This window comes from Perca fluviatilis, chromosome 4 (genome assembly GCF_010015445.1).
Source record: "Perca fluviatilis chromosome 4, GENO_Pfluv_1.0, whole genome shotgun sequence".
In the NCBI taxonomy this organism is placed as follows: Eukaryota; Metazoa; Chordata; class Actinopteri; order Perciformes; family Percidae; genus Perca; species Perca fluviatilis.
The window spans coordinates 4,426,295-4,447,605 of NC_053115.1; the positions used below are offsets into that span (position 1 = coordinate 4,426,295).

Consider the following 21,311-nt stretch of genomic DNA (forward strand, 5'->3'; position numbering starts at 1 on the left):
TGAGGGAGCGCCTTACCAGAACCATCCGGGATACCATAAACACACTCACTGCAACAACTTCTGCAGTCTGGAAACATACATGGATAAAAGCAGCAGCCTACAATGTGAGAAGCCAAAATGGACAACAGAAAGAAAGTGGAACTACAATTCCAAGAGGGCAATCCCAGAAGCATGTGGAAAGGTCTAGGAACTATGAGAGATAACAAACCCACCCCCTCCTTGTCAAGGGCTGATGACAGATTACCGTTCAGTACCGTGTTATCCCTCTTATAAATTATTTTATTTTTGTCATGTCCTCTGTGTCTGGGGGCACACTCACTTTAAAAAAATATCCTATACCCAGACTATATCTGTGCAAATGCCTCTTTTTTCACCCCATGCCACAACAGGCATGCTCATTGTCTATATTTATTCTCTTGACCAAACAGCTGTTGAGTAAACCAATCCCTTACAAGTAGAGGGGACAGCTGCCATTCCACAGAGAGAGACAGAGAAAGAGAGGGAGATCAGTCAAACCATCAGAGAGAGACAGAGTGTGACAGAGATGATTGAGACAAGTTGAGAAGGGTTACGGATGAATGGACAGACCTAGTCAACAGGATTTTGAAGTCTTCGACAGACCTTTTGGAATACCACCTTCAATTTAAAGTACAATTGGTTCAATAAACTCTTGAAGCCACAATGGCAGACAGCGGCAGTCCACCACTGTCGTCCTACATCATGGATGAGGAAACTCTGAAGAGAAAACAAAAGGAGAAGCTAAAGAAGCTGATGGCCACAGGAGGCAACCCGAGGCCTGCACGCTCTCTCCTCTTCTTGACACTGAGGAATCCCTTCCGCAGGGCATGCATCAGTATTGTGGAGTGGAAGTATCCTGCAGTAGTAAAAGGGCCTTAGTCAACGGGGCGGCTGGATCAAACATGTTATGTGATTGTTGCTACCGCAGACCATATTTACTGTCAGTAATAGTTAAATGGTGAGCCCAGTTCAGACCAAAGATTGGCGACGAGACGAGTTGAAACTTGCAACTACTTGCAACGCGCCTGTCTGCAAAGTTCTGAAACCTGCCAGTTCAGACCAGACGCACAAGACGTTGTATCATCTCTATAGCAACGAGTCTCCGTACTTCTGTTCTAACTTCCGACTTTGAGGCTTTTATTTGTAGCTGTATTAGTATAGTGATAGTAAGATGCTTGCTACAGTTACATTTCTAGTAGTAATGAATCGGCGAAAACATTTAATTTTTCCGATTACTCTCTCTCTCTTCAGTGACCCGCTTGCTCGACCATACTGTGTGTTGCCCAAAACAAAAAAAAAAACAGTTGACAGTTTGAAACATAGAAATAAAATGGATTATGGATCATTTTATTTCGATTGTTTGTAGCTGACTTTTCTGTTAACTGGAGTCGAGCTGAGACGGACCGGTTCAGACCGCTGCAACGTTCTAAAACGGATTCGTCTCGTCGCCAATCTTTGGTCTGAACTGGCCTTCAGATGTTTGGTGTTCTATTTGTAGCACAGCTGTAGGTGTATGTGTAAGCGTGTCAAAGTGTTGTTTAATTTGTATGATGTGGGGACATCTGGTTGGCATGGAAGCTTCCTATGAATCTCTTTCAGACCTTTTGAAATCATAATCCTTGTGGCCATCTTTGCCAACTGTGTGGCCCTGGCTGTGTACTTGCCCATGCCTGAGGAAGACAGCAACAACACCAACAGCAACTTGGTGCGTCAGCATGCTTGTGTTTGTTATTAAAATATGCAGTCGTTTAGGCCAGTGGTTCCCAAAGTTGGTACCCTGGGCTGCCTTGAGGACGGCCCATATATCATTGTTTATTGATTGTACGTTTTTAAAAAGGTTTCAACAGAGTAAAAGAATCTGCGATATTTAAATTATCTACACTTCATGTCACGTTTTCAAACATGAAAATAGAAGAAAAGAGCATAAATATGAAAACCCTTGTATTAATGGTTTATGATCGGTCAACGAGGGTGGTCTATCGGTAAGATTAGATAAGAAAAACTTTGTCACGAGTGACAGAAATTCGTCTTTGACAGGGCAGGCTCAAATAACAAAATGCATATAACTTTGGATACATGAAGAAACAGTGCAAAAACATTGGCAATACCAACAGTGCAAAATGCAAAATAGGGCAAAAAGAAGACTGAACGGAGTGGGAGATGTTGCCTATGCTATGTGTGACTGTTCAGTGTCATGATTACAGTGGGGATCAGTGTTAGGGAAGTTAGTTTTAAAAAGTAGTGTTTGCTCGTAATATGTAACTATACTTAGTTACCCCCTATGGAAAGTAACTTTCGTTACTTTTACGTTACTTTTAAAAGCAGGCGTCTCTGGCAGAGACTGAAGTTAATTATACAAAAACTATCTTTGACCATAAAGCCAATCTCTGGTTTATCAGTGAAGTGTCTGAACTCCACTGCAGACTGGATTCTCTCCTCACAGAGGGACGGCTGATTCATTATGAACGAGTCCAGCACGGGTTGAATGCACATCGGCAGGTCATCGCCGTTACACGTATGTACACGTATGTCAGTGTATGTAATGTCTGTATCGACTTGTACCGGTTGCGCAGCCACAATGGTCCGTGCATTGTCGTAGACACATGCAGCCTCTTTTCTGGAAGTCCTTGCATGTCCGTGCGACCGACACAAGTCCACAGCGGTCCGCTGCGTGTAGCCTATGTATGAGATCCATCTGTGAGGTTGTCAGCTTTGTGTCTGCCTGGCATGCTCTGTTTGTAGGTGGCCAATTTAACCGCCAGTCCTCAGCGATGTAGTGGCATGTGTCACGTAGCTCTCCGCTCAGAGCGCCGTCCAGCAAAATGCCACAAAGCTGAAAACGCTCTCAAAAGTAAGCGCTGGCTGCTTCTCGCTTGCCATGATTGCTGTGTTACCAGCCTCTGTCACGTCCCGTGTGGAGCTTGTGAGCGAGCAGCTGAGGAGGCAGTGTCGCTGTCAAATCTGTCCCTGGGAAAAGTAACGTTATGCCGAATTGAAAAGGAACTACGTTTCGTTACCAAATTTTCAGTAGCAGCGCTACTTTTTACCTGAAGTTACTTTGTACTTTTAACGCGTTACACACAGGGAGGGAGTGGGTGGTATTGTGTGATGGTTAGAAAATAAAATCTAAATTAGCATCCCTACTTCAAAGAATTTGTTTCTTAGCACTTGAGCCTTTGTTGAGAGACGGTTGCCATCCAGTTCCAAGTTTCATGGGTTAGAAGTTGGGTGGTAACGACTCTTTGCTGAAGCCAACAAACCTCCCGCACTCAAATTAAATGAAAAGAGAAAATCCATGCACCACTACCCACTTCTAGAGGGTCGTAAGAGATGATAGAGATGGATTAAAGGGGTGATAGAATGCAAAACCGATTTTACCCTGTCATAGTTGAATAACGACAGTTCGGTGGGTAAATAGGACATACATAGAAGCTCAAAATCCCACTGACACCCCTTTACTATGAAAATCTCATATTTTGAAACTGCCGCTGAAAACGGGCGAATCTCAACAAAGCTGGAAGTTGACGTCAACCTCCCAAAAACCGGAACCTTTGTCAGCCCATGGGTGTATTAAGAGAACAGTCACGCCCCAACATTTACATAGGCTACACAACTGACCTGAGATCAGGTAGTCTTCTGAATCTAGCTAGGTCACGCAGATCTCTGCTATTCCATTACAAAATTCACTTCTGAAACTTTTTTATGCGAGAAATCAACTAAAGCTCAAATATGGGCCGTGTTGGTGCTGCCTGGGTTGCTACATCGCCGCCCTGACCGCAGTGTCAGCGAGCTTCTTACGCCCGCAATCTTTTACCGCAGCCCGCAGGTTCCAGTTAATCTTATAATGGGTATGTGTGTTGAATTATTTAAACAAACAATCGGGGAAATAAACGCCTCTTGTCCGTGAGTCTCATTGATAGAGCCGCGGTGAGATGGAGTCCATCAATGAGAGCTAGCTAGCCTCCTCCTAACTCTGACATTCACAAAAATACATTCAATTGAAATCCGAAATCGGACAAGTGTTAGCTAAGCTTTGTAAGACCTTGAGGAACCTGTAATATTCATGCCGTGACGAAATTCAAACTGTAAATATACTTTAGTTATGCGAAAGTGAGCAAGCTGCGATATTTCCCCATTGTAATGAATGGGACATATAGCAAGCAGCTGCTCGTCCTACAAAGACGCCTTGCGTTCATAAAAATGCCTTAAAATCAAATCGGACACAACGGTTAGCTTTATAAGACATTGGGGAATGATGTTGTATAAGTGACGAAATTCAAACTGTAAATATAATTTAGTTATGGCGACAGTGTAGCTAGCTAGCTGCGGTATTTCCCCATTGTAATGAATGGGACATATAGCAAGCAGCTGCTTTCCTACAAAGACGCCTCGCGTTCATAAAAATACCTTAAAATCAAATCGGACACAACGGTTAGCTTTACAATACATTGGGGAACAGGGCTCTCAATTGTCACGCATTGAGCGTGACAGTCACTCATTTCGGTCTTTTTTCACGCACTCCCGCCACACATTGTATTCCTCACGCAGAAAAAATATTTATAATAAATTGAATATGCCGCAGCGCCCAAAATGTCTGTGCCGGCGCCGCTCTCACTATGGAACCGGCAGGAATCAAGCGCGTCTCCCCTGGAGTTCTTAGTCGTGCCTGCCACTTATCAGCCAATCAAAAAAAAGAAAGGGGCTACACAATAGCCAATCAGAAAATAGCATTATTGTATCTGGGTAAGATTTAACGCAACAACCAATGGAAAAAAAGCAAAGAGCAGCGTACAGACACTTCCCTAAACGTTCGCAAATTCAGAGACCAGAGACCCAAACGGGGCTCTGAGTCTGTCAGACGGTCTGAGATCTACCGTCTCAGCAGAGCAATCACGTAATGCACAGCAGATTATTTTCTGAAATATATTGACTATTATAACTTTATTTTTCTCAAAATATCACGACTCCTCCAAAACTCAGATAACACAGATATATTTTGAATGTGCACAAAGTTTTGGACATGAGCAGAAATCTTGCTCAAACAAATCTGAAATATTATAGTCCAGGGGTTTATTAATTCATTAAAATGAATGAATTTATCATTGACGTGAATAATTGTCAAATGCACATTTAAGGAGTTTAGGCTACTTCCTCAACAAAAGATGGAAAAGAAAAGGGAAGAGTAAATGATGCTAGGCTGTGCAGTGTGCTGACTCAGATATAATTAGAAAAGCTGATCTACAGGAGAATAAATAGATGAAAACAATACAGACTGCCTGAGAGCCTTACTGCAATATATTCCATTATGTTTTTATATTTGGATTATAATCTATGTGTACCTTTTACATAAAGATTTCCAGCATCAATTAATTCAGAAAAAGGTATAAATGGGTGCATACAAATTCACCAGAATGCAGGAAATGAAGAGTTTAATGCTCAAATTTTCTGGGGGAGGACCCCCCCAGACCCCTCCGCATCATAAGTCACCATGCTGAAATTGTATAATTACTTTGTATTTGGTTGAATTGTCAGTGCCATCTGTCAAATCTTTAATTGTGTAAATCTGACCAATTATTAATAATAACATAAAAAAATACTACTAATAATATTATTAATGAAACACCCCTATTTTTTTTTGGAAGTGTCACTCTTGCCTGTCTTCAAAACTTGAGAGCCCTGGGGGAATGATGTTATATAAGTGGCGTGACGAAATTCAAACATTCAAACAACACAAATTCAAACTAGTAAATATATTAGTTATGCCGGCAGCTGGCCGCGGAGCCCCGTAGTGCAGTATCCACAAAGGGTGACTTTGCGCTGGGTATGGAGCCCAGCAGGCTGCCGCTTTCTCGTCAGACTGTGTGGAGCTCCTAAAGTCCGACACGTCTTACCAAATTTGCAATTAGCCATCAATTTTTGTAAAACGGCCCATATTTCAGCTTTATATAGTTGAGTTCTCGCTTAAAAAAGTCTCAGAAGTGAATTTGGTAATGAAACATTGCAGTGTCTGGAATATGAGATTCTGTCGCTTCTCTAATGTATGTGTTTGGGGATGCTCAACCAATCAGCGACGTCTCTAATGTCTGCGTATGGCAAGTCGCTCAACCAATCAGCGCGCAGCTCATCTAAATATTCATGACCATACCATATTTGGAAGAAAAGCTCTTGTTACAAATGGGGCCAAAACACAGGGATGCATAAGGGCCCATAAAATATCAACCAGGCCATTTTCAGCCCAACCAATGTTACATACCCCATTAGGAGACTATAAGGAACAGTGTGAAATACCCTATATAATCATTCTATCACCCCTTTAATTTTGTATTAGTCCGTACATACATTTTTTAGGATAACATTGCATATTATACGTTAAAGAAAAACAAGTAATATTTTTGAAGAACAAACATTTGTTAGATAAACACAAACCTTGTCCAGGTCTGCGATGATTTCCTAATCGTCTGGGAGGAGTTGTGATCTAGCTGCTGCATTAACTTGGATCTCAATGGGACAGTGGCAGTGCAAGCAAACTCTGCTTCAACCTGCAGACAGAGTATTTAGTATACTATATTGTCAACCATTGTTGAATTTAAGCCAAAATTGCTCAGAGCAGCTTTATTTGTAAACGCAACACAGACATTAGCCTCATACATATTCATTTGAACTTGATTTTGGCAAAAAGTGTTCAAAATGTACCACCTTTAATTATTTCAAACTTATTCAGATTTTCTTTTCACATAAACAATGCATTTTAATCACCCTCAGTATTTACAAATAACCCTGAGTAATGTCAAGGTCCATCTATTTGAAATTAATACATTCATCAAATATATCCTACAGTAGTTCTCAATGAAATCATATCGGAGAAGAAATATAATCCTGTAGACTTTACAGACATGGCTTCAAGTCTAAAGCCCTATTCGCCCAGGATTAGTATCATCTGGGGAACTTGTCTGATTTAGAAATTAGCCCCCCAAATCTGAGTTTTGTGTGGCGCATTAGCATGGGATAAGTGTAGTCTGTGATTTTACTCGAATTTACTGACTTATCTGTACCCCGAGAGTTGGTTACCTGGAGGCACGCAGGTCATTTGCGGGAGAATTTTTACTTTACAAATTACAGATATGGATGATTCGCTCTAGGATAAGATCACAGACAACCTCCGTAATTATTACAAATGACTAGAGATCACAAGGTAATACTAACTCCGTGTGAATCTGCCTTTATTAATGATTTAACTCTCTTGGGCTTTAAGTGGCCAGTATCCAGAATGCCTCCCTCTTGAACTTGATTTATGGTTCTGTGTTGGATCTACGCCGTAGGTAAGTACCTAGGTCCGTACGTGTAGATACAGACCCTACGTCTAGCCTTACGTGTATACCTCCCCAGAAATGTAACTACACGTTACACTTTAAATGTAACTACACATTACATTTCGTTGTTGTTTCCCAGAACAACACACAGAGAGCAGAAGGTGATGGGCAAAGCTGACGCGTCCAGACTAAGGACAAGGATCCAAGGACAATATTAGGCTCATATATCAGTTTAACTCTCCTGAAGGGCACGGCCTGTGTGGTATGCATTTAAAATAGCTACTTGTGGAATGGGAGAGGCAATAAATCATTGGTGTGTGAGTTTGTAAGTGACATGAATAGACAGAAGTAGATTAGTGTGACGTGCAACATTAAACTCTCATGAAGAAATAAGTAGGGGAGGTGATTTCACTACTCAACCAGGTTCAACCAAGTCCTAGTACAACAATGGAAATAACTCAAGAACTTTATAGCTTTATCGTATCACAGTCTGACATGTTTTATTTATATAAATATATCATAATGTTGTCAATAAATTATAACTAAAACCTATGCATGAAATAACACTACTAGAAGTTATTTGACGCCAATATACGAGTAACAGATTCAAACAAAAGCCCCTGTTGTTGTTTTACAGGAAAGCCTGGAGTACATCTTCCTCATCATCTTCTCGATAGAGTGTTTCCTGAAGATTGTTGCCTATGGATTTCTTTTTCATGCAGATGCATACTTAAGAAACTGCTGGAACATTTTGGACTTTGTTTGTGTATCCGTTGGGTAAGTTGATAAGTTGTGTTGAGCCCACTTAGTTCAGTATTTTAATGTTTAATTTTAATGGCCATATTAATATAGGCAATGTATATGTTGTCTCATTACTTTGCAAAAGAGTGGTGTTAGGAGCATGAAGGCTCACTGTTTCTGTCCGCACATGCCAAGAGGGTCCCTGGGTTTGATGCGGGACTTGGTTCCATTCTCTTTGGATTTTGCGTACAGTCAGGGGAGATGTTCCCTGCTTCTTACAGTGTATTCTGGGAATGATGAATGTCCAAAGCAACCGTGCTGGCAACCATCTGATATCTTGATATCAGAGAAAAAAATCATGTTTTCTGTTTTATCTCTTTAGCTTGTTCACTGTGGTGGTGGATGCCATTAACCATATCAGTGGAGTGGAGGCTCCAGTAGGAGAGAAAGGTGGAGGCTTTGACATGAAAGCTCTGCGGGCATTCAGAGTTCTTCGACCACTTAGACTGGTCTCTGGAGTCCCGAGTGAGTAACTGGTCTGGCGTTGAATCAGACACATTGCACAATTAAACAATATAACTTCATCATGCTGTAACAAATAAAGTTCATTTTTCTTTTTGTTGTTATTTTATTCTTAGTAGGAATAAAGTTTTATGACAATGTTCTACAGTCATGTGGCAGCCTGAGGCAATGTTTTATTTCACTAACAGTTATTAACCGTAGGGGATTGTTTGCTCGCTTGGTGAAAACATATTGTATTGTGATACATCATTTTTATTTTTTTGTAAAAATACTGATTTAATAAATTTATGTTTTCCCCCTCAGGCCTTCAAGTGGTGATGAACTCCATCTTGAAGTCCATGCTGCCTCTTTTTCACATCACCCTACTGGTCCTTTTCATGGTCACCATTTACTCCATTATGGGATTGGAGCTCTTCAAGTGCAAAATGCACAAGACCTGCTACCACACAGGCACAAGTACAGTATGCAGCACAACAGGGTTATATATGGCAGTAATCTAACTATAAATGTGTGTGTGTGTGAGTGTGTGTGTCTGGCTGTCTGTCCTTTGCATATCTTTAGAACCGTTTAGCCGATCTACTTCAAACTTCGCACATGTATTGCTGGGTACCCAAGGACGTGCCGTGTCGAATGTGGTTCCTGCTTACACTGGTACATTACTGGGATGAAGTTTAGTTTACAGCAGTTTAGTACAGCATTTGAAAACCTCTCCTAAATACTTTACTCTTTTGTATGGGAAGGCTGAGACCAGAACACTGAGTGCCCCTGAATTTAAGTAATATATAATTTAATATATAAGTTAACTTTTTTGCAGATTCAGTTTGTAGCCTGTAAACTATCCAAATCATTTCAGATTAGACAAGGTGTATGAGGTAGTGAGGACACTGGGCTAGCAACATACAGAAGGAGATCCTCAGCGTATTGGGAAATCTTCTGTGTAATATTGCTCAACGCTTGGCACTGACGGAGAGATGCTGTAAGTAGTTCTATTGCAAACGGGAAGAGTAGTGGGGACACCGGCACCCCTGGCACGTACCCCTGCATAATGGAAAGCATTTCAAATGTGAGTCATTAGTATGGACAGATTGCAGCATTGGTACTTTGGGAACGAATGTATGTCACAAATGTACTATCTGACAGTAGAAGAGGATTGAAGCCTTGGTCAGATATTATAATTGTAATAATGCAATTACATAAATATAGTAAAAAATGTGCAGAATCCTAAAAAGAGAGTGTATGAACATACTTGCTTATGATTAAGAAGTAAGTTTCATGTGACCTTACAGATAGAAAAGTGACCCATTCAGTTCTATCACGGTGAGGTTTATACATTTTCAAAAAGCACTGGTAGGAGATTTGTACTCTGTATTGACCAATACTGAATTTAGGTGGAGTTGGCATTGGGAGGGGAAAAGTCAGATAGGTGCTACAGTATCATGTGTACAATACATGCACACAAAGATCAACCTAACCATAACCCTCCTGTGGCCTTCAGATATCATTGCTACAGTGGAAAATGAGAAGCCAGCTCCATGTGCCCAAGCAGGGAATGGTCGGCGGTGTACCATCAATGGCACAGAGTGTCGAGCTGGGTGGCCAGGCCCAAACCAAGGAATCACCCACTTTGACAACCTAGGGTTTTCTATGCTGACTGTCTACCAGTGTATCACCACACAAGGTTGGACAGACATCCTCTACTGGGTAAGGTATAGAGCGCAACAGTGACCGCATACTTTTTTAACGGCTCTGGTTCCAGAAGGATTTTCCCAATTCAATATCTCTGTTGAAGATTCATTAAATACTAACAAGTTTGAAGCCTGGAAACAAGCCAACCATCTACGAGATGAATCCTAACCATAAAACATGTCATTGGGTGCAAAATAACATTTTGAAAACAACAAAAAAGGCAAAGGTACAAGACTGTGTACAAAAACGATCATAGACTTCAATGGTAGCAGCTTGCTGGCCGTTTGCGGGTGCGGTTAACATTTCCATGGTAACAGCGAGTTTCACCAATTATTACAAACGTTATTACAAAATGTAAGTTAAACTTACCTATTTATTTAATAAATACATAAAGGTGTGCTTTGTCTGACAGGTAAATGATGCTATAGGAATGGAATGGCCATGGATCTTTTTCACCACACTCATCCTGGTTGGCTCCTTCTTCGTGCTCAACCTGGTTCTGGGTGTGCTCAGTGGGTATGAATACCCTAAACCTAACTACTACCAATTTAGCAATCGTTAGTATCTGCACTTCACATTGCTTCTACATGTGTTCTGTCTTTTTAGTTCAGATTGGTTGTCTTGTTTCCCACTAGTGAGTTCACAAAAGAGCGAGAAAAGGCCAAGTCCCGTGGAGAGTTTCAGAAGCTGAGGGAAACCCAGCAGCTAGATGAGGACCTGAAGGGCTATATGGAGTGGATCACTCAGGCTGAGGTCATGGACAATGACCAGGAGGGACAGGGTAAGACACAAGACACAGAATACAATAGCTGGTGAATAAATAAGAGAATAGAATAAAATGCCAAGGAACTGCCTGGAATGTTTTTGCAGATGTGAGAAACGACTAGTTGATTGACTTCACTATAAATTTCAATAAGGGTTGCTCGATTATGGAAAAAAATCATAATCACGACTATTAGGGCCAATATTGAAATCACAATTATTTAACACGATGACCCATTGACTTTTGGAAAGTAAGTAAGTGGTTAACATCAGTGACATGATTTGAGCTGTTGCAGAGTTTTGCCTCTAGACGTATCATTATTGTTAGCTCACTCACTGTAAATGTAAACTTTGGCTGCTGACTCGTTAGCTGTTAACTGTAACGTTACTGTTAACATGTAACAGGCTGATGTTAGTTAACTGGTAACGTTGACAATAACTTTAACAAGCTAAGAGCCAAAATCGTAATCTTGATTAAAATTTGATTAATTGCACAGTCCTAATATCAATAATGTCAATATCATATTTATGTAGTGCCGCGTTGTGTGGTTGAGCTTCACCACACTACATTAGTGTGGTGAAGGACCCCCCCCCCACCACACACACACACACACACACACACACACACACACACACACACACACACCACACTATTCAGAGGGCATAAATGAATGTAGTGCTTTTTCATGCAAACATTTATGATAATTCATATACCGTTATTATTAGTGTTAGTGCCTTTTGTTTCTCAAAAAACAAGGCAACCATTTCTTGATAGTTTGATTATTAATTGGAACTAAAAATAGATTTTTACAGCAGTTTTTTTTGGGGGGGGGGATTTAGCAAAGTAGTGCTTTAATGCTGTAAAATATGTTTAATTGTACAATGGGGTATCTGCATGTAGTTGGTGTATGAGTATGCTTCTATAAAAGAACAAAGCTGACTGTGTGTGTGTGTGTGTGTGTTTCTCATCAGGCCTGCTTATCACAGAAAATGGAGGATCAGAGACCGGAAGTGTCGGCAAAATGGACACAATGCAGCTGATCATCTATTACTAGTCAGTAGTGCACTTTACTGTAGTACTCTTTACAGTATGGAACAGCTAACTTCATGTAATACTTTATGGGTCGTTTTCAACTTATCTTTCTTCCTCTTCTGTGCAGTAAGCTGGCTCGTAAGTGGAATCGTTGGTTACGCCGTAAATGCAGAGTTTATGTTAAGTCCAAACTGTTCTACTGGTGGGTGATCATGCTCGTCTTCCTCAATACGCTGGCCATCGCAACCGAACACCACAAACAGTCTCAGAGTCTCACCAACTGGCAAGGTCAGAGCATTACACACCTTACATGCCGACACACATTTAATCCTGTGTTAGGTACGTGACAGTTACTGTTTCTACCTTCCCAGTCAACAAACGCTGATCAGCTGATTTCAATTGGGTTTTTGTGTCTTGGTTACTTATAACTGTGGTAATTTATAAATATTGAAAGTGGAACCTAAATTGATTCTGTAAGGGATTTTGTTGCTGGATTTAAATCAGCTAAAAAGCCAAAGTACCAACTCCAACAGTAGTTCACTTTTTCGTTGCCTCAGTTTAAAATTTTTGATACTCAAAGGTTACAAAGCTTAACCTTTAAACACTGCTTGTTGCTACCCCCCTTAATTTACTGTTTTCAGTCAAATTTGACCGGACAGTTTTAACTGCTCTTATTTCATTATAGATGCCAATAAAAATGACAAAAAGTATTTTTAATAGAACATTTATGGTAAAAGTGTACGTGTGTGTGTGTGTGTGTGTGTGTGTGTATGTTTGTGTGTGTCTGTGTGGGTGTGTGCGTTTCTTTGTGTGCATGCATGCATATGTGTGTGAACATTGGAGGTTCACATGAACAAGTGGCAACATGACAACATGAACTGACAACATGAAGTATGTGTGTGTGAGTATGTGTGTGTGAGTGTACATGTGTGTTTATGTGTGTCTGTGTGTGTGTGTGTGTGTGTGTGTGTGTGTGTATCTGTGTGTGTGAGTGTGTGTGTGCATGCATGTGTGTGCAAACATTGGTGGTTCACATGTACAAGTGGCAACATGACAACATGAACTGACAACATGAAGTATGTGTGTGTGAGTATGTGTGTGTGTGTGAGAGTGGGTGTACATGTGTCTATGTGTGTATGTTTGTGTGTGTGTGTGTGGGTGTGTGTGTTTCTGTGTGTGTGTGCATGCATGTGTGTGCGAACATTGGTGGTTCACATGCACAAGTGGCAACATGACAACATGAACTGAAAACATGAAGTATGTGTGTGTGTGTGTGTGTGTGTGTGTGTGTGTGTGTGTGTGTGTGTGTGTGTGTGTGTGTGTGTGTGTGTGTGTGTGTGAGTGGGTGTACATGTGTGTGTATGTGTGCCTGCTTGTGTGTGTGTGTGTGTGTGTGTGTGGCTGTGTGTGTTTCTGTGTGTGCATGCATGTGTGTGCGAACATTGGTGCTTCACACGCACAAATGGCAAATTGCAGTCATGGTGCAGTGTCCCTTGCAAATGGAAGCTTTGTACCTGTGAATGGGTACACAAGCACAAGAAAGTTGTAGGAGTGTGTGTATGGAGATGTCTTTTCCAGATCTCCTGGATGAAAATTATACTCTTTCCCATTCATTTCCTATGACGGTCATTTTTGACCGTAAACAAAAGAAGTGTGACTAAGTTGAATAAATCACTAAAAATTCAAGGAAAGTAGTCACAATGAATGTTATGTGTTCAAATGCCTTTTGTGAAGGATATCATAAGGTCTTGAGGCAATCTGATGAAAAATGCCATATTTATGGTACAGGGAATGTGTAAATCGGTCATTTTTGACCGTAACAGTGTTAGAAAAAAGCAGTAAGGTGCTGTATAAAACAACATTGAAATGTAAAAATGAAAAAGTAGAAAGAAAACACAAAAAGAACTTACCAATGACAACAACAAGCAGCAATTAACAGAATTATAGACACGATAACAGATTGACTCAACAAATTAGTGCGTTAAAACGTCCATAGTAAAAATGTGTCATTAGCCTTTCAGATTTGAAAAAAGAAATTGAGGGATTTTTAATTAAAAATGTATAAAACTATTCATGTGGCATGCTCCAAACTCCATATTTTCCTTGCTGTTGACTACTGATACACTCTATAAATAACTATATTTGTCTTTTTCTTTCTCTCATTATGTCTGCCAGACACTGCCAATAAGCTTCTGCTGTCTATGTTTGCCCTGGAGATGTTCATGAAGATGTATGCTCTAGGCTTACCTTCTTACTTCATCTCACTATTCAATCGCTTTGACTGCTTCGTGGTGTCCACTGGCATTATGGAGCTCATCCTTGTCCACAGGTTTTTTTTTTTTTGGTTGCATCGCTTCATCGCACTGCTCAACGTTTCCAGGTATACATATATATTTGTTAGAGGTGTCACGATTTTTGAAAATCGATCAAAATGAGCTTTTGAATTTAAAGCTATAGTGCGTAGTTTCTGTCGCCCCCATGAGGAATTCTAAGTAATGACAACAACACTGCCGCCGCATCCACATGACGCAAGCCTTCGGTGATCTAGCACCACTGCCACCCCTCTTGCTAGTAGCGTTTACCACGTCAAATCAAGGAGGGATGATGGACTCTTCAGAAGAGGTAATTACCTTGTAATTAAGCCTGCAGCTGCTATTTTCCCGACACCATGGCCACTACCAGAGTCGGAGATAACAGAGAAACAACAGAACTGAAAAATCCTCCAGCTTCCCTAAAGTCACAGGTGTGGCAACATTTTCCTTTCCCTATAAGTGAGTTATGAAAAAAAACAATGACTACGTTTACATGCAGCCAATAACCCGTTCAAAACCGGAATATTAAGTAACAATCCTGGTGACGCCAACGCCGTAAAACGCAAAACCGATCATATCTCTAATATCCGTTTTTTAAAACCGATCTTGCGTTACCCCTTACTTTCTAACCCGAAATTTTGGTCATGTAAACCCAGGCATATCCCCAAAAGGAAAACATTGATTTGTGTTCTCTCGCAGTGTTCTATTCGAGGAGTCGGTTTTTGAGTAAGGGACTTCTTGATGTCAAAACATAGTTACAAATTTATAATAATATTATATACTATAATAATATAAGTTATATATATATATATGTCAATGCAGTAAAACCTTGCAGCAGTAAAAAACAAAAGTAGAGGTAAACATGACAAGACGGCAGCACAGCACCACACTTTTGGCGAAGTAGAAAGTCTTTATTAGTGTGGTGAAAACCATGAATATAATGTCTTTTTTATTAGTGTGGTGAAAACCATGAATATAATGTCTTTTATTAGTGTAAACGTGAAAAATATGAATATAATGTCTTTTGTTGATGGCGGAAAGTACCGAGATAGTGAGATTTATAAGAAGGTGACCGAAAAGTTATTGCGTCTTAAGGTTGTCCGGAGGGCTACGTCCGCACGCTTAACTCGTGCGGCCGTTACATGCGGGATATCGCCATTTGATTACAAATGCCATGTACACAGGAGTAACTCTCTCTGCTCACGCATGTAAACGGGTTATTCCGAATGTTTCAGAAACCCGAATAGTGACCTTAACCCGATCATAACCCGAAAATTGACAGCTTGTAAACGTAGTCAATGAGGGTAAAGCATGTGGGCTCTGACGGGAATTCATAGTGCGTTAATGTGCACCTCTTTAAACTAATGGTGCATTCAATTGCACTTTGTTAATTTTCAGATTATTAATTTTGCCAACCCTTTTCTAAAAATAATCTTTTAATTGAAAATCAAATCGAATCGTGACCTTAAAATCGAAAGTCAAATGGAATCTGGGATTTGGAGAATCGTGATACCCCTAATATTTATATGTAAGTTACAAATCCTTTGTTGTAGGCACATTTTATGATTAAATACAACTGGCAGAATAACTGATGACCTATCCATTTGATGTTGTGTGCCCTAGATACTGGACATCTCTCAGTAATCTGGTGGCTTCCCTCTTGAACTCGGTCCGTTCCATTGCCTGCTTGCTGCTGCTCCTCTTCCTTTTCATTGTCATCTTCTCCCTGCTGGGAATGCAGGTGTTTGGAGGGAAGTTCAACTTTCCTAACCAACCAAAACCCCGCAGCACCTTTGACAGCTTCCCTCAGGCCCTCATCACTGTGTTCCAGGTACAATCAGGACCACTAATCATGAATTGATTAAATAAATGTGAATTATTATTATTAGTTGAAATATTTAAAAAATATATCATAATTATGCAGTAAATTAACTTCTTTCTCTGATTGTTTTCCTTATGATAGAAAGTAATGTGGATAATGTGATGCTAATGTTAGCTTATATTCCGTGCTGTAGTTATGTCTTCCGACAGCAACCTTGCTGGAGGCATTTAAAGGTTTCTCCTGAAATTCCAACACATTCTCATTCCCAGTGCTGCAAAAGGTGACGCCTGGTCAGGTACCTTAGCGTTTGTTACTGATGCAAAAAGTCTTTTGGTGTCACCTTTTGACGCTCTGGATTGGAACCGATTTGGCGTCATTTTTCAATGTGCAGGGTAAAGCCACTTAGTTAGGGTTAGGGAAAGATTGTGGGTGGGCTTAAAAATGCACGTTTAACTGACATGCGGCACAAGAACGGGACATGTACCCTGGTCTCCTGGGTGAAAGTCCTTCATTGTTCCCATCCTGCCTCCTTACGCAGAATTTCGTTCTTTCTTGCTACTCGCTACCCTTGTCGCTAAAGGGTGCCTTTTCCATTGGTATCTGACGCTGACAGCCACTGATGAAGTGTCAGTATTTGACGAGTTGGGAATGAAAAACATTATTCACTGTTGTAAAATGACACATGAGCTGCAGCTTGGAAAGGTCACGATATTGTTGGTGAAAAACTTGTATTTTGTTGTAGTATTGTTAAATGATGTGTGTTTTAGATCCTGACAGGTGAGGACTGGAATGCTGTCATGTATGATGGCATCATGGCTCATGGAGGACCCACCATGCCTGGTATCCTAGTCAGCATCTACTTCATCATCCTCTTTGTCTGTGGAAATTGTATCCTTAAAGAGTGAGTGTGTGTAACCAAGATTAAACTCCAACCATAACAACCGCAGTTCAGTTCAAATCACTGTCATAATCTTTGACTCCCCTGTCATTCAGTCATCCTTCTAAATGTCTTCCTGGCCATTGCCGTTGATAATTTGGCAGAGGCTGAGTCTTTGACTTTGGCACAGAAAGAAAAAGCAGAGGAGAAAAAGCGCAAGAAAGCACTAAGGTAAGTCTTCCTAAATGTTAAAAATAAAAGTAAATAAAAGATCAATACCTATCTTTTCATGTTCTGTACTTATTTACAATCTTAACTATAGAGACAGAGTGCATTTAAGTCCTGCCCCCAAGGGAGGGGAAAATGAATCTCTCTCTATGGACTTGTATTGTGGGAAGATGCCTCTTCGTCAATTACATCTGCTAGCAAACAACAGAAAAAGCTGCTTGAACCCTGTTTTACAGCCATCTCATGTCCATAATTCCTACAATGATTGTGTACAATATGGTGTAAAATTACAATATGTAATATAAAGTTGTTATACTCAGAACAACATGATGATTTACTGTAAGTAAAATATTGCATTTTTCTTTAACGCCACAAACCAACAACTAGTTAAATCAACCACTCTGTTGATTTATAGGGCCAACATGCCTGACAAGGCATCAGAGGAGAAAGCCAATCTGGCAAAGAAGTTGGCTGAGCAAAGGGCCAAGGGTGTAGAGGGCATCCCTACAACTGCCAAGGTGAGGCATCCAAGAGCATTCATCAGCCATGTAAATTAAACAATATATCCGCTCCCCTTTCTTACCTTTCAACTATTTCATTTTCAAATCTGCAGCTCAAAATCGACGAGTTTGAGTCTAATGTCAATGAGATCAAAGACCCATTCCCTCCAGCAGACTTTCCTGGTAAATCCCAATGGCTCCATACTGAATTTTTAATCATACTAATCCAAACTCAGAGGTACGAAAGTCCTTTGCTAATCCATCACTTTTTCTGTTGGCTAGGTGATGATGAGGAGGAGGACCCTAATATCCCAGAAAGCCCTAGACCTCGTCCAATGGCAGATCTGCAGTTGAAGGAGGAAGCGGTGCCGATGCCAGAAGCCAGCTCGTTCTTCATCTTTGGACCTCAGAACAAGTATGATAACGATGATTGTTGGGGATTGATGGTAATGAAAATGTAGTGATAATAAATGAAATGAAAGTGGAGTGGGGCTCAGGATTACAAATGACATAAATATAGATATTTCCAAAAAAGCAGGAAATTATAAATATAATAAATGTCATCAATATTTAATAAATATGTCGCACATTGACGAAAAATTACATATTACAAGCATATTATTACATTATTATGAGGTTAATTGACTGCTTCATGTGAGCTGGGCCAAACTGCACGTTTGTTATACTTAATTAATATATACTTATTACTAATTACTAATACTTAATTTTAATATACCTATCACATACAGTTTTTAGGTTGTCAAAAAATGGCCCATTTGTGTGACGTCCTGTCATGTTATTTAATCCCCAAATGGCAGTGATAGAGGCAGTGATGTTTTCCCGTTTACTGTACAGGCGTCGGGGTGCGTTTCTCCAAAAGTTAAATCTGTCGTAAGATTTCACTGCGGGCCGCTGTGGGTTTTTTCGGCACCTAAAGGCAGTACCTCCATTCAAAATTAATGGAAAGACCTGTGTTTTTGCCGGACCATCTGAGGACCACCGCTGTCTATGTAAACGCAGTCTTATGGTTCCAGATTAACTTTTTGAAACGTGTCCCTGCCTGTCCGAGAAATATCACGTTCTTTTTCTCACGTTGTCATGAACATGTCTTTTAACTATTTCAGGTTCCGGAAGCTCTGCCATCGTATTATCAATGCGACTACTTTCACCAACATCATCCTCCTCTTCATCCTACTGTCATCAGTTTCTTTAGCTGCTGAGGATCCCATCGATCCCATGTCCTTCAGGAACCAGGTGACAAGTGCATGCCCGTCCCATTGTAATTTAAAAGTTGCAATTGAAACTTTTCAGTTTTCATTCATATTGTAAGAATTTAGCATATATGTTATAGTATTATTGATTTTACAAATAATGTGACATTTTTAGGTGTTGGCCTATGCTGATATAGTCTTCACTTCGGTGTTCACAGCGGAAATTGTGCTCAAGGTAATTACAGGTACCACAGTTGATATTGTTGCTACAGATGGGTGACAAATGGAGACTGGTGATGGTGATTTTGGAAATTGATTTCACATATGCCCAATAGGATTACATTGCAGCCCAGTTCGCGGCTGCTGGTCATAATTTTCTTGCTCAAAATTGGACCAATTTCAATGATTTTTGTTCACAACAGACAAAACTGCATGAAAAAAATAGGATTCAGGTTGAAAACAAACAATTTAGTTCAAATTCCCCAAATTCTGTGAACATTCAGACAACCTTATGAGATGCAATTAGATGCAATGCTTATTTTTTGTTTGTGATTCTGCTTTTTGTTGTTGTCTATAAGCTATGACTTATACCTACCTCAGAAACTTGTTCTTAGTACAGTTGTGGTGTTCATAATGGACAACAAGTATTCATTTTCAGATGACAACATATGGTGCCATTCTTCACAAAGGGTCTTTCTGTCGGAACTCTTTCAATATCTTGGATCTTCTGGTGGTCAGTGTATCTCTCCTCTCAATGGGCATGGAGTAAGTGGAGTCTAAAGAATGTACCTCATTACTTTCTATTGACTGACCTCTCTCATGCAAAGAGCTCTTTTCTTTTAAAAATTTGTGTTATCACCTGATTTGATAGCATGCAACAGTGCCCTGTCACTCACTTACTCCTGTTTGGAACTGCGGGGTCTCGCTGCGCTCCTCACGTTAATAGCAGACAATGCACAAAACGCCAGGCGCTCTGTGCATGGTTGGTGGTAACCATAGCATTTCTATGCACTACGCCTGTACAACTGAATGACATCAGTTGACTGTGGTATCATTTATCCATAATCACACATATTGATTTATAACATATAGTGGTGAATCATAGTCTTTGCTAACCACAGACTGTTTTTGTTGATAGATGATAAAGTTAGCATATTTGTAGCTTTATAGCCTAATTTAGGTTAAAACTACATGTAACGTTACCCGATACATCCAGTCTTGTGTCGATGCTCTGACATGCGAAAGCCCCACTGTTGATGTCCTGATAACTGTTATTATAACACATTTTCTGGGAACTCACGAACAGCATTGATTTGCACAGTGTGTCGGGTAGGGAAAAGTTAAAGAAAATTCAACTCTTGCAACTCTATTGGGACAGTCTCACGGGATTGTGGCCGCTTGTCTTGTGCCGCCTGTCAAGCGATTGCCCGCTTGCCTCTTATTGGAAATAAATTACTAGGCGTGCAAATCGCTTCCCGTCTGAAAATACCTTTAGACTTAACGACAAAAAATTACCATGGAGTGAAAATGGTTAAATCGGTTAATGCGATGTGCCTGTGTTTGTATAATCTAGATCCAGTGCCATCTCGGTGGTGAAGATTCTCAGGGTGTTAAGGGTACTCCGGCCCCTAAGGGCCATCAACAGAGCCAAGGGACTCAAGGTATAAGATGTCTATCAATAAACTGCAGTTATAAATGGCCATAACATTGACCTGATTCATCATCTGTATTATCTCTGTCTTTGTAGCATGTCGTCCAGTGCGTGTTTGTTGCTGTAAAGACCATTGGAAATATTGTGCTGGTCACCATGCTACTGGACTTCATGTTTGCGTGCATTGGAGTCCAACTTTTCAAAGTGAGAAGACAAAGAAATAAAATGGCAAAATTGTTACTTAGCTCTGTATTTTGGTAATGTAAACCTTTGTCTACTGCCTTCTCATGAAGACTCTTTTGTTGCCTTCTCAGGGCCAGTTCTATGCCTGCACAGATCCTGACAAAATGACTGAGGAAACATGCAAGTAAGGACATTGTTGTGTTTATTAGAAAAAGTAATGCTGCGTTTCTCCTAGTTTAGTTTTTGCCCTGGGCACCTCTAGCTGTTTAACCCCTAAAGAAATGCTGATTAAGAGGGCTTTTACAACTGCTTCATTTACTTTGGTTGAATCAAACTAGAGTTCATTTAGATCCTTGGTGCGGTTCGTTTGGGCAGGTGTGAATGCAGCAATCGGACTTGGATGCGCACTAAAAGTGGACCAAACAAGCGTACCGAGACATCCTTCAAGAGGTGGT

At 40.4% G+C, this 21,311-nt stretch overlaps 1 protein-coding gene across 1 annotated transcript in view; it reads left to right on the plus strand.

The window, feature by feature from the left end:
- Positions 1 to 498: 498 nt before the first annotated feature.
- Positions 499 to 21,311, plus strand: part of LOC120558135 (dihydropyridine-sensitive L-type skeletal muscle calcium channel subunit alpha-1-like) — a 40,922-nt gene continuing 20,109 nt past the window's right edge. The window contains 23 exon segments of the mRNA XM_039799050.1: positions 499 to 869; positions 1,618 to 1,723; positions 7,966 to 8,105; positions 8,452 to 8,594; positions 8,895 to 9,047; positions 10,087 to 10,292; positions 10,690 to 10,793; positions 10,913 to 11,058; positions 12,012 to 12,093; positions 12,200 to 12,360; positions 14,248 to 14,452; positions 16,008 to 16,215; positions 16,974 to 17,094; positions 17,200 to 17,314; positions 17,727 to 17,829; positions 17,925 to 17,994; positions 18,094 to 18,226; positions 18,936 to 19,065; positions 19,198 to 19,257; positions 19,681 to 19,787; positions 20,596 to 20,683; positions 20,770 to 20,877; positions 20,988 to 21,040. Of these exon segments, the coding sequence (XP_039654984.1) occupies positions 682 to 869; positions 1,618 to 1,723; positions 7,966 to 8,105; positions 8,452 to 8,594; positions 8,895 to 9,047; positions 10,087 to 10,292; positions 10,690 to 10,793; positions 10,913 to 11,058; positions 12,012 to 12,093; positions 12,200 to 12,360; positions 14,248 to 14,452; positions 16,008 to 16,215; positions 16,974 to 17,094; positions 17,200 to 17,314; positions 17,727 to 17,829; positions 17,925 to 17,994; positions 18,094 to 18,226; positions 18,936 to 19,065; positions 19,198 to 19,257; positions 19,681 to 19,787; positions 20,596 to 20,683; positions 20,770 to 20,877; positions 20,988 to 21,040 (2,930 nt within the window). The 5' untranslated portion in view covers positions 499 to 681.